This window comes from Asterias amurensis, chromosome 1 (assembly GCF_032118995.1).
Source record: "Asterias amurensis chromosome 1, ASM3211899v1".
In the NCBI taxonomy this organism is placed as follows: Eukaryota; Metazoa; Echinodermata; class Asteroidea; order Forcipulatida; family Asteriidae; genus Asterias; species Asterias amurensis.
The window spans coordinates 5,236,005-5,249,342 of NC_092648.1; the positions used below are offsets into that span (position 1 = coordinate 5,236,005).

Consider the following 13,338-nt stretch of genomic DNA (forward strand, 5'->3'; position numbering starts at 1 on the left):
ATTATTATTATTATTATTATTATTATTATTATTATTATTATTATTATTATTATTATTATTATTATTATTATTATTATTATTATTATTATTATTATTATTATTATTATTATTATTATTATTATTATTATTATTATTATTATTATTATTATTATTATTATTATTATTATTATTATTATTATTATTATTATTATTATTATTATTATTATTATTATTATTATTATTATTATTATTATTATTATTATTATTATTATTATTATTATTATTATTATTATTATTATTATTATTATTATTATTATTATTATTATTATTATTATTATTATTATTATTATTATTATTATTATTATTATTATTATTATTATTATTATTATTATTATTATTATTATTATTATTATTATTATTATTATTATTATTATTATTATTATTATTATTATTATTATTATTATTATTATTATTATTATTATTATTATTATTATTATTATTATTATTATTATTATTATTATTATTATTATTATTATTATTATTATTATTATTATTATTATTATTATTATTATTATTATTATTATTATTATTATTATTATTATTATTATTATTATTATTATTATTATTATTATTATTATTATTATTATTATTATTATTATTATTATTATTATTATTATTATTATTATTATTATTATTATTATTATTATTATTATTATTATTATTATTATTATTATTATTATTATTATTATTATTATTATTATTATTATTATTATTATTATTATTATTATTATTATTATTATTATTATTATTATTATTATTATTATTATTATTATTATTATTATTATTATTATTATTATTATTATTATTATTATTATTATTATTATTATTATTATTATTATTATTATTATTATTATTATTATTATTATTATTATTATTATTATTATTATTATTATTATTATTATTATTATTATTATTATTATTATTATTATTATTATTATTATTATTATTATTATTATTATTATTATTATTATTATTATTATTATTATTATTATTATTATTATTATTATTATTATTATTATTATTATTATTATTATTATTATTATTATTATTATTATTATTATTATTATTATTATTATTATTATTATTATTATTATTATTATTATTATTATTATTATTATTATTATTATTATTATTATTATTATTATTATTATTATTATTATTATTATTATTATTATTATTATTATTATTATTATTATTATTATTATTATTATTATTATTATTATTATTATTATTATTATTATTATTATTATTATTATTATTATTATTATTATTATTATTATTATTATTATTATTATTATTATTATTATTATTATTATTATTATTATTATTATTATTATTATTATTATTATTATTATTATTATTATTATTATTATTATTATTATTATTATTATTATTATTATTATTATTATTATTATTATTATTATTATTATTATTATTATTATTATTATTATTATTATTATTATTATTATTATTATTATTATTATTATTATTATTATTATTATTATTATTATTATTATTATTATTATTATTATTATTATTATTATTATTATTATTATTATTATTATTATTATTATTATTATTATTATTATTATTATTATTATTATTATTATTATTATTATTATTATTATTATTATTATTATTATTATTATTATTATTATTATTATTATTATTATTATTATTATTATTATTATTATTATTATTATTATTATTATTATTATTATTATTATTATTATTATTATTATTATTATTATTATTATTATTATTATTATTATTATTATTATTATTATTATTATTATTATTATTATTATTATTATTATTATTATTATTATTATTATTATTATTATTATTATTATTATTATTATTATTATTATTATTATTATTATTATTATTATTATTATTATTATTATTATTATTATTATTATTATTATTATTATTATTATTATTATTATTATTATTATTATTATTATTATTATTATTATTATTATTATTATTATTATTATTATTATTATTATTATTATTATTATTATTATTATTATTATTATTATTATTATTATTATTATTATTATTATTATTATTATTATTATTATTATTATTATTATTATTATTATTATTATTATTATTATTATTATTATTATTATTATTATTATTATTATTATTATTATTATTATTATTATTATTATTATTATTATTATTATTATTATTATTATTATTATTATTATTATTATTATTATTATTATTATTATTATTATTATTATTATTATTATTATTATTATTATTATTATTATTATTATTATTATTATTATTATTATTATTATTATTATTATTATTATTATTATTATTATTATTATTATTATTATTATTATTATTATTATTATTATTATTATTATTATTATTATTATTATTATTATTATTATTATTATTATTATTATTTTTTTTTTTTTTTTTTTTTTTTTTTGGGGGGGGAGGGGGGGGCAATAAGCCTGTATCAACATTAGACATTCTTTCTGAAATAAAAACTATTGCTCACATCCATAGCTTGCATTGTCCTTCTTAGTCACATTCTGACTGGCCCAGTTGATGTAAAACTGCACTGTACCCCCCCCCCCCCATCCCCCCTAAAAAAAAAACTGAAACAAATCTAGAATGCGGCAGGGATCCATTTTTGTCCTTATTTTATTGATATGATAATGGTAGAGTGTGATGATGCTGTCATTTGCACATAAAATACTACATGCCTGTTGTGTCTACTCACTACTCAGGAAGGCGAAAAGAAAACAGGGCAACTCAATCCACAAAGCAATAAAATTCATCGCAACACAAATTTTCAGTATCACCATAGTGATTTGTATTGTGACATCACACTTTACTAAGCAACTACGATTGATTTGCAGTTACGATCAATTTTAGATCTTTGTGAAATCGGCCCCAGGTTCTGGAATTACATGCAGGCCACAGAGGGCAGGCCATGGCCTCCGTTGCCCCTGGTCTTGGCCTTGGTGCCCCTTCAAAAGTTTCCCATTAACTTAAAGATTTTCCAATGGATGTGCCCTTTGCAAAATAAAAATGGCCTTGCCCTTTCAAAGATGAAATTCCAGGCCTGGAATGGACTCTTGATGTACCTGTAAGTTGTAACTTGGAGCCTGTAAAATACAAATTTGTGACAAAATCTTTTGTTTTTGCAGCTTCGAGCCCAGAACCAAGTATTGAAGAAGGCAGTTGTAGACGAACAAGGCAAACAGAATGTCTTAAAGGTATGTAGATTTAACAATCCAAACAAAAGTTTCTTAATTGAATCGCATGTATTTCTGTTTAAGTTTGTAGAAATTCTTAAAATGGCAGGAAAATTTGTTTGGTTAAAAGCCTACAGCAGCTTTTGATAGTAAAGCGGTTTGAGAAACATTTCATTTCAAAGTGACTGAAGTATGTAACAAGATATCAGTTTTCATCCCCAAAAGTTTGAATCAGAGAATTGTTACTGTCAGTAACATAATCATTACTATTTTGGGATTTCTGCACAGGATGGTGTGAAGGAGAAAGATCAGAAAATCCGCAAGTCTGAACAGGAGATTGACAGTCTATCATTCCGCAACCAACAACTGACCAAAAGGGTGAATGTTCTACAAGATGAGCTTGAGGCGGCCGAAGGAAAAGGCAAAAAGAACAAGGTATGTGCCATGTTTCCTCAATTTCATTTCATTTCATATTCTGGTTGGAAGCCAAGAACTCTCAGAAAAGCAAACTTAACCCTCCTACTGATACACCATTCAAACCCATTTGGAGCATCAGCTGTTGCAAAGTCATCAGACCATTCAAAACCACATTAGTGAATGGTTTTGAATGGCGAGTCAACTTGTTCAAACGAGACACCAAAAGTAGGAGGGTTAATCACTATAATATCCCATAGCTGTCAACTCTATTTGATCTGCAGAAAGTTCCCTGAAAATAAACCAATCTTCCCAGAACAACCCCTTATCGACCCTGCTCAAATGGTCAGATAGAGTGCTACAACAGAACTCTTTTACAAGCTATGGGATGCCATTTAAAAGGAAATGTCCTGAATTGGGACGAAGACCTTCCCATATTAACTGCAGCCATTCGCTCCCTCCCAAACCGTCACACGGGCATGACCCCTAACTTAATGATGTTGGGAAGGGAAGTTCGACAGCCTGTAGACCTGGTTTTCAACATAAAGACAAGCACTCCTGAAAAAGAAATGCCACATCCCATCCTCGTCGCCAATGTTGTATTTACCTGAGTCTTCAAGGAAACGGATAACAGGAAAATAGACTGCACGCAGTTGGTTGCTTCTCAAGACTGACGAGCAAACCACTTGGCAGCCCGGAAGGCGCCCAGTGGCACGCTCCAGTGGTTTAATGAATATGCATGACTATATTATGCAAGTTTACTACATGATGAACAGGGTTGAAAATCTCCCTGATTATTGAAATTTGTTCCCTTTTTGTGTGGAATGTAATTCCAAATATCTCTCTGATTATTGGACAAAATCTTCCTGATTGCCAGATGCAAGTGTTGGAAACACTGATATATATAAGAACCTAATGAAGAGAAGCGAGGAAGGAAGTTTTAGTTTTAGATGTGGGAGGAAAACACCAGAGTACCCAATCCACATAGTGCCCTCGTGTGGTTTGAACACGGGTCCTAGAGGTGGAAGGCAATTAAAGATACCACTACACCAACCTGACCTTCATTTACAACTAAACCGCCCTCTTTTTACCAATAAACTATTTACCAATTAGTTGATAAGCAGTTTTCGACAACAAAGTATGGTTTCTCATTGTGAAAATTACTTCTAAATCTACTAAAATTTGTGCATTATGCCCAAGTTTGAAATTGTCAAAATTTTGCATCTCGCTTTACATGGCATCGCTGTACACACACACAAAAAGTACACGCTGACATATGATTTTGCACAGAGCATCTGGTTGCGAGATACAACGTTTTGCAAAATCAAGATGTAACATTTTCACACTGAAGCGACAATTTGATAAAGCACAACACTTTTATCTTTTGACCTCCATAGGCCGATCATGGTGTATTAAATAGATCTGCAGCACCTGGAGGTGTTATGAATGAAGAACTCCGCAGTAAGATTGAAGAAAATGAGAGGCTACATAAAGAGGTCAGTTTCATAATTTGGGAATAACAGTGCGAGTACCCGGTGTTCACTGCGTGGTAATGACCGAGTTGGTGGCTGGCGCTGTTAACGATCCGAGCCGGATGGGAGGTCCGTTAATAGCGCCAGCCACCAACCATTAATTAATAATAAACAGTTCTTATAGCGCATTTTACAATAACATATCAATGCGCTTTACATTAATGCCCTGGGGTGGATTTCACAAAGAGTTAAGACTAGTCTTATCTCGAGTTAGGAAGAGTTACTCGTCCTGACTTAGGACTAGCCTTAGGTTTTTTATATCTCCTAGGACTAGTCCTAAGTTAGTACTAGTCCTAACTCTTTGTGAAATCCACCCCAGTTTATTGTGCCAATAAAATTCCTTTAATCTTTCTCATCTCCCTGAGGAGTATACAGCCTTGGCTGATGTTGCACTCAATAGGCTTTTTCATACACAATATCAACCTCTACCCTCGCAGGTACCCATTTATACCCCTGGGTGAAGAAAAGCAATTATAGAAAAGCATCTTGCCCAAGGACACAAGTGTCATTACTTGGATTCGAACCCACACTGTGATGGCTAAACCACCAGACATAAATTCAATGATCTTAACCGCTCGGCCCTGTCATCCCAACAATCATGTATCATGCTTCGAAATAACCCACAGCAATCGCTGTGGTTTCCTGTGCTTTTGCTGTGGTGCCCTCTGCAAAATTCCACTGCAAAATTTACATTTTCCTCATAGAAGTGACCCATACCAGAGGAACATTGCTGTGCCCCTTAAAGAGCAAAGTTCAAGGCATGCTGTGCAAGATCTTTAATTTCACTGATCATCGTACCTGTTACAATCATTCCTCATGTTTTCATGTTTTTATTTGGTGCCATGTCACATGAACAGAGTTTAAAGCCATTATGCACTTTTGGTAAACAGTATTGTCCAAGGCCCACACTTTGTGTATCACAACTTATAATATAAAATAACAAACCTGCGAAAATTTAGGCTCAATCGGTCATCGTAGTCAGGAGAAAATAACGGGAAAACCCACCCTTGTTTCTGCATGTTTCGCCGTGTCATGACATGTGTTTAAAATAAATCCCTAATTCTCGATATTGAGAATTGATATTGTTTTAATGTTTTCTCAAAAAGTAAAGCATTTCATGGAATAGTATTTCAAGAGAAGTCTTTCACCATTACCTTCTGTAAACCGTGTAAGTTATTTGTAAATCTGTGAACTTGTTCTGTTCTGAAAGTGTCCAATGGCTTTAAAGATTACAAAATAGTGCAGCTCATTTAATATGTTCCACACCCTTGATATTACCCCATCACTTAGGGAACTTCATTGGCTATCGTTAAGGGAACAAATTCATTTTAAAATTGCTCTTCTTGTTTTTTTTTAAACAAAACTACTCCTCCATATATTTCCACTTTACTGTCACATTACACTCCTCCACGATTTCTTTGGTCCACACTTGACATCACTCACTTGAAACTTCATTTTGTAAAAGTTTAAAGACCTTTTTCCTTGTGAACTGCGTTAAAGTGCGTCATGATTTTGATGGAATAGCGCCTTATCAATTTTAATTGTTATGTTTAATTGTTATGTTACAGGTTTATGAGTCCACCCATATGCACCAGCAGGCCGTGATGCAGCTCCAAGACAAACTAATGAATCTAGAGGGCAGGGCCAGCCAACATCAGAACGTCTTGGAGACTGCTACCAAGAAACATCAAGAGACAGTAGAGAGGCTACAACAAGAGAAGGCCATGCTGGAAGTCAAACTACAGGCACAAGAAAAGGAGGTATGTACTACCCATAGAGTTATATATAAGATCTAGAGGGCACACTGGTGATGCTTCTTGCACAAACGCGACGGGACCGCAAGGAGACACGCGCGCCATTCTGCATGCATGTTGAATATGAAGTACACGTTGGAATTTGTGTTTATTGAACGCTGACGTGATGCTGTTTTGTCAACTTACAAAATGGCCGCACAAACACACACTGTGCGGTGCCTGTTTTGTCAACTCAGAAAATGGCCGCCTGCGTGCATGCCGGGTTCGCGTATTTGGGCCAGTGCGCCCTCTAGTTTTTATATATGGTACCTCCCAAAGGTGACTAGGTAGAACGTAGCCTGAACATGTGATGTCGAACATAGAGCCTCGTGAATAATGCCAGATACCACCTGGCAAGATCCTGCGTCCCTTTCACACGTGTACACACATTACACTTGATAACATTACCATTACCATTATGAAACAAACCCAGCTGCAGACGATCGATAGTACAGTCGATAGACCTTTATCATGGTACGGCCATCTTGTTTTTCTCCCATTCAAATCAATGTTATCCAAACCGAGGCTGGAAGGAGAAATAAATTGGTTTCTTTTTGTACAATTAATACTGGGATTCATTACTGATATTGGAGGCAGGGAACTTGACCAAGATGGTGGCGACGTGATAGTTTATGTAGGCGACATACCAGGTCACTTCAGAGCAGACCAATCATATTGCAGAAGTGAAAGCTTTGGATGGGACGTAAAGCCGTTGGTCCCATGTGTTGTGTAACGCATGTTAAAGAACCCAGTGCACTTTACGAAAAGAGAAGGGGTTCGCCCCGGTGTTCCTGGCTGTGACTGCTGTATGCGCCGTAGCACCTTGTAAACCATTATAAGGTGCTAAATAATTGGGTCTCAAAATTCATCACTGCAATAACATATCTTTCTGAAAGTTTGTATTATACTCAGCGCCTTGAGTATCTTGTTTGGTAGATACGTGCGCTATATAAGACTTTGATATTATTACATTATTAGCTCATCTATTGATTACCACCATCTTTGATGTATTAACAAGGGAAAAGTGTATGCGCAGCGCGTACACCCGTGCAATTTTCCCTTGTTAAAGCCATTGGACCCTTTCGGTAAACAGTATTGTCCAAGGCCCACACTTTTATGTACCACAACTTCTATATCAAATAACAAACCTGTGAAAATATAGGCTCAATCTGTCATCGGAGTCGGGAGAAAATAACGGAAAAACCCACCCTTGTTTCCGCGCGTTTCGCCGTGTCATGACATGTGTTTAAAATAAATCCGTAATTCTCGTTAACGAGAATATATATTGTTTTGCTGTTTTCTCAGAAAGTAAAGCATTTCATGGAATAATATTTCAAGAGAAGTCTTTCACCATTGCCTTCTGTAAACCCTGTAAGTTATTTGTAAATCTGTGAACTTTTTTTTTTTTTCTGAACCGAAAGGGTCCAATGGCTTTAATACATCAAAGATGGCGGTCCATGACGTATATTGCAATCCATCAATTTGGCTTATAAAACCGGTGCCTGTCTTGATCCCTGCAGCAGATACAGACAAGGGACCAGTCTACATAGAACGTGGATTCACTATAGAGCTATTACTAGAGTGCTAACTCCCCATATACACACACTATATTTTAGAAGCCTTCTGTTCGCAGACATGCTTTTTCATACGGGTGTGACTTTTGAAACATTATGAAACCGAGAAATTTAGCCATTTAGGAACTAAACGTTGTGCACAACCCTGCCATTGATGTTAATGGATATATTATAACAATTTATTAATAAAATTGACTTTATTTCCACATAAGCAAGCGTTAAAATTTATATTTCAAAATGTCTCAAGTAAAAGTGGGAATGTCTGTTTAATCCAGGCACGAGAGGCTACAATGAAGGCTGAACAGAGTACTCAAAAACTGGAGTCACTTCAGGAAGAGCTAGGAGGCAAAGTAGCCTGGATGACACACATTATACAGACCAAATTACCCTTCAATGATACAGGTGAGTCTCAGGGTACAAGACTTGAAAGTCACAGTACTAGCCAAGAACCTAAAGAAGAGAAGACAATGAAGGAAAGTTTCAGTTTGAGATGTGGGAGGAAAACCCCATGGTTTATTCCAGTGAAAACCCACACTGGCAGGTAGGGACTAAAAACCCAATCCACATATATAGTGCCCACTGGTGTGATTTGAACCGGGGTCCTAAAGGTGACAGGGGAGGAAAGACACCACTACGCCAACCCAACCGCATATACCCTTAAAATTAAAAGATATTTGTGTATCTTTTTCGTTTTTCAGAAAAGCGTGAGCTGAATGCCTTGAATGTTCCAACACATGACAGGAAACACCAGGTAAGCGTACACACAGCATGTCGTAAAATAGCAAGTTACTAAGTTTCAATAAAAACCCATACCACCCCCAAGTTCACTCCAAACAATGTATTGGTTTTTAGATGAATTTGATGGATTTGTTACAATGCCCAAATCACCCTCTCTTACTTTGTTCGTTTTCAATTGATAGCCTTTAATGATAGCTATATTTATGGTGAGAACTTTCATTATCTCCAGCAATTACCATGCATAGACCCACAGGGGTCGGAATGGGATGAAAAGGTACAGCCTGTATAATAATATCGAAGTCTTATGTAGCGCACGTATCTACCAAACAAGGTTCTCACGGCTCTGAGTATATACAAACATTCAGAAAGATAGGTTAAATTGCAGTGATGAATTCTGAGACCCTATTATTTAGCACCATATAAGGGTTTACAAGGTGCTACGGCGCATACAGCAGCCACAACCAGGAACACCAGGGCGAACCCCTTCTCTTTTTGATAAGTGTACTGGGTTCTTTTACATGCGTTACACAACACATGGGACCAACGGCTTTACGTCCTATCCGAAGGATGAAGCAATGGTTAAGTGTCTTGCTTAAGGACACAAGTGTCACGGCTGGGGATTCGAACCCACACTCTGCTGATCAGAAACACCAGAGTTTGAATTCGGTGCTCTTAAAAGCAGTGGACACTATTGGTAATTACTCAAAATAATTATTGGCATAAAACCTTTCTGGATGACAAGTAATGGGGAGAGGTTGATGGTATAAAACATCGTGAGAAACGGCTCCCTCTGAAGTGCCATAGTTTTCGAGAAAAGAGTCATTTTCCACGAATTTGATTTCGAGGCCTTACATTTAGAACTTGAGGTCTCGAAATCAACCATCTAAACGCACACAACTTTGTGTGACAAGGGTGTTTTTTTCTTTCATTATTATCTCGCAAGTTCGATGGCAAATTTTCACAGGTTTGTTATTTTATGCATATGTTGAGATACATCAACTGTGAAGGCTAGTCTTTGACAATTACCAATAGTGTCCACTGCCTTTAACCGCCCGGCCACGACACTTCCACCTATGTAGTTTGAGAGATCAAATCCTGCTGCTTAGAAATACATCAATGTGTACAACTGTACAAATGTATGTTTACTATGTCGGATTTGAGGCATTGCATGGTGAGGTATCAATATATACTTGGTTTGCGGTAACACTATGTGTATATATACTCGCTGGTTAGATTATGTTCTTTTGAGAACTTGTCTTGCTTTAAATTCTACTACCGCAGAGAAGATTTTTCAGAATTCGGGAGACTTTCCAGTTCTGAAAAGATTTGTTCTGCTTTTTACTTACTACCTGGGCGGAAGATATGAAAATAGGGCGGGACTACTACTGTACGTTATTAACTACACTACCACAGAGTGAATTTTTAGTTGGTCTTAATTGTATGTTTTCTCTTCCACAGATGAAAACCAAGGAGATTATTGGTCAGGCTCACACCTTAGTGAAGGAGCTATGCTCTGGTTTGTCTAATCTACACACCTACACAGAGCAGCGATCCAAAATCTTCCCCATTGATTCTGCTACAGGTCCCGTCAGCATGGTCAATCAGAAGGTGAGTCTTATAGACGATGTGACCTATGTTTATATTCAAACCGCCCTCTGTTGAAAAAACACTGTATACGTCATGTTTCGCCGGGCAAAAAGACACGTAGTCATGGTAAGATTGCATACACTTTCTAGCTGGCTGCCAAAACACAAAGGTTTTGCCTGGCGATATGCACGCGAATCATGTTATGGTTTTCGTGTGACGTCAGAGGTCACATCGTCTATAGCTGAGTGGTTAAAGCATTTAATAAGAGCATCAAATTCAAGTCATCATAGTGTGGTTTTGAATCCAAGTCACGTATTTTGTCAGCTACACGAGAAGCACTTAGCTGTAATTTTGATTGTCTGCTGTTTCTGAGGGTGTATAATGGTGGTATGTAATATTTTTTTATTCACAATGTATTCGTGTATATACGTGTGTGTTTATACTGCAAATCTCCACCTGTGTGAGTAAGGAAGTGGGGTCAAAGGTACATCTGACAGGTGGTCAAGGCCGATATCTGGGCCCAATTTTATAGAGCTGCTTCACGGTAAGCAAATTTGTGTGCTTACTGTAGCAGAAAAATTTGCTTAAGCCTTAGCGTATTTCACAGGTTAGCAGAAAAATTGGGCGGCCATATTCCGTGTTTACCGTGGATTTGCATTGTGACGTCATTTATTTTCGTGCGGTAAGCACCGGAAGGTTAGCATGCCTTTTCGTGTGCTTACGGTCAGCAGCACTATGAAATAGAAATTGCACAGTAAGCACAAAATCGGCCGCTAAGCAGCGCTATGAAATTAGGCCCTGGTGTTGTTCACAAGCCTTAAAGTGTGACTTCAGATATTTGTGCTAGAAGTGTTCATCATTGTCATTGCTATTTAAAAAACACTGCACTGTTTCAGTACTAGACAGTTTACTATATCAGTTTTCTATCACATCAAATGTGAAACATTTGGATTTCTTTTATTTTGCAGTTTTGTAGCTATCTCCATGAGAATGCATCCTACCTTCGTCCTCTTGAGCAGGCTTTTAAGAACTTCCAAGACAGCATCAAAGAGGAATCTCTCACAACTCTAGTAAGATATTATTCAATTCAGTGTCTGTGATTGGAATTAGAGGATGGTCCAGTGGTTAGAATGCAGGACTTCAATCACAAGGTTGTGGGTTCGAATCCTACCAAGCTAACTGTTATTTCCCAATGACTGGAATAAGTATTTTTGGCACGGTGTAATTAATTGAGCCTTAATAAATGTAGATGTATACAATAAAACTAACTTGTGAAAATTTCACAATGGTCATATTTTTTTAAAGATATTGCTGGAAATCTGGAGTGAATGTCCAAAGCCTAAAAGGAATACACAATCTGAGAAATGTTACTGACAGTAACACTTTTCAGATTCAAATTTTGTGACATAAAAACTGATACCTTGAAATGTTTCTCAAATCGAAAGATGCTTTAGGCTTCTACAGTTTGTATTGACTATAATTTTAAGAGTGATTACCAAACATATACCTTTTCTTTGAGTAAATAAATGCCTTCATTCAGCCTGTTAGAGTTCATCTAAAATCAAAGACATTCTCACTAAGTTGTTACAATCTTATCCCTGGGAGCCTCACCCATAGTATGCATCATCTAGTCATTGAAAGAGGTGGAGCAAACTTTCAAAGTGCATTTTCAAAGCATTTTCAGTCTTCATTGAGTTTTGTTTACTTGCAGGAAACAGCAACAGAACTCCAAGATTTTTCAGCTAAATTCAGCCTGTATGTTGCCTACCTTCAAAAACTCCTGCCATACCAACTACTAAGGTGAGTTTAGGATTAAACACAAGTGAAAGACTCATAATCAGGCCCTCTTGCTTCTGTATCTCTCCTGTGTCAAGAGAGTCTGTTTTTTAGACATTTTTAGGCATCTGAAAGCAAACAAATTTGTGCAACAAGAGTGTTTTTTCTTTTGCAACTGCAATGACCCGATGCCCAAATGTTCACAGATTTGTTATTTTATGCATATGTTGGGATACACCAAGTGAGAGTACTGGTCACTAACAATTACCAAAGGTGTCCAGTGCCTTTAATGTTGTTTTTATGCTAGAAACTTGAAACAACAAGTCTAGTCTTTGTCCTCTTTAACCCAGCCTTGAAGAAGAGTGCGCCATGTCCACTTGCCCCCAGACTCTCGAGTCGCGCAACATGGAACTCCACGAGTCATTCAGGAAATTCACAGCTGCCTTCGTCAAGCTTGAAACCTACCTCACCGCGCTGGCTGCCGTCAGTACCCAGTCATGTGATCACCCACAGGCCAATCACAGGACTTTCTTTGAGAAGTTGTGCGAGTGCTGTCAGAGTATATCTGACGTGATAAAAGGTGAGATTAGTGGAAAATGTCCGTCTGAAAATCCTTTAAACTCTTCCTTGCCCTTAAAAAGCAGACTCGCTACCA

The 13,338-nt window shown here is 32.7% G+C and overlaps 1 protein-coding gene across 1 annotated transcript in view; it reads left to right on the forward strand.

Moving 5' to 3' along the window:
• Nucleotides 1-13,338, forward strand: part of LOC139943571 (protein phosphatase 1 regulatory subunit 21-like) — a 94,201-nt gene that overhangs the window by 2,644 nt on the left and 78,219 nt on the right. Inside the window, exons 2-11 of the mRNA XM_071940339.1 lie at nt 3,222-3,290; nt 3,558-3,704; nt 5,081-5,179; nt 6,784-6,975; nt 8,858-8,984; nt 9,281-9,333; nt 10,779-10,928; nt 11,876-11,977; nt 12,619-12,707; nt 13,034-13,263. Coding sequence (XP_071796440.1) covers nt 3,222-3,290; nt 3,558-3,704; nt 5,081-5,179; nt 6,784-6,975; nt 8,858-8,984; nt 9,281-9,333; nt 10,779-10,928; nt 11,876-11,977; nt 12,619-12,707; nt 13,034-13,263 — 1,258 coding nt within the window. The remainder of the gene's footprint in view (nt 1-3,221; nt 3,291-3,557; nt 3,705-5,080; nt 5,180-6,783; nt 6,976-8,857; nt 8,985-9,280; nt 9,334-10,778; nt 10,929-11,875; nt 11,978-12,618; nt 12,708-13,033; nt 13,264-13,338) is intronic.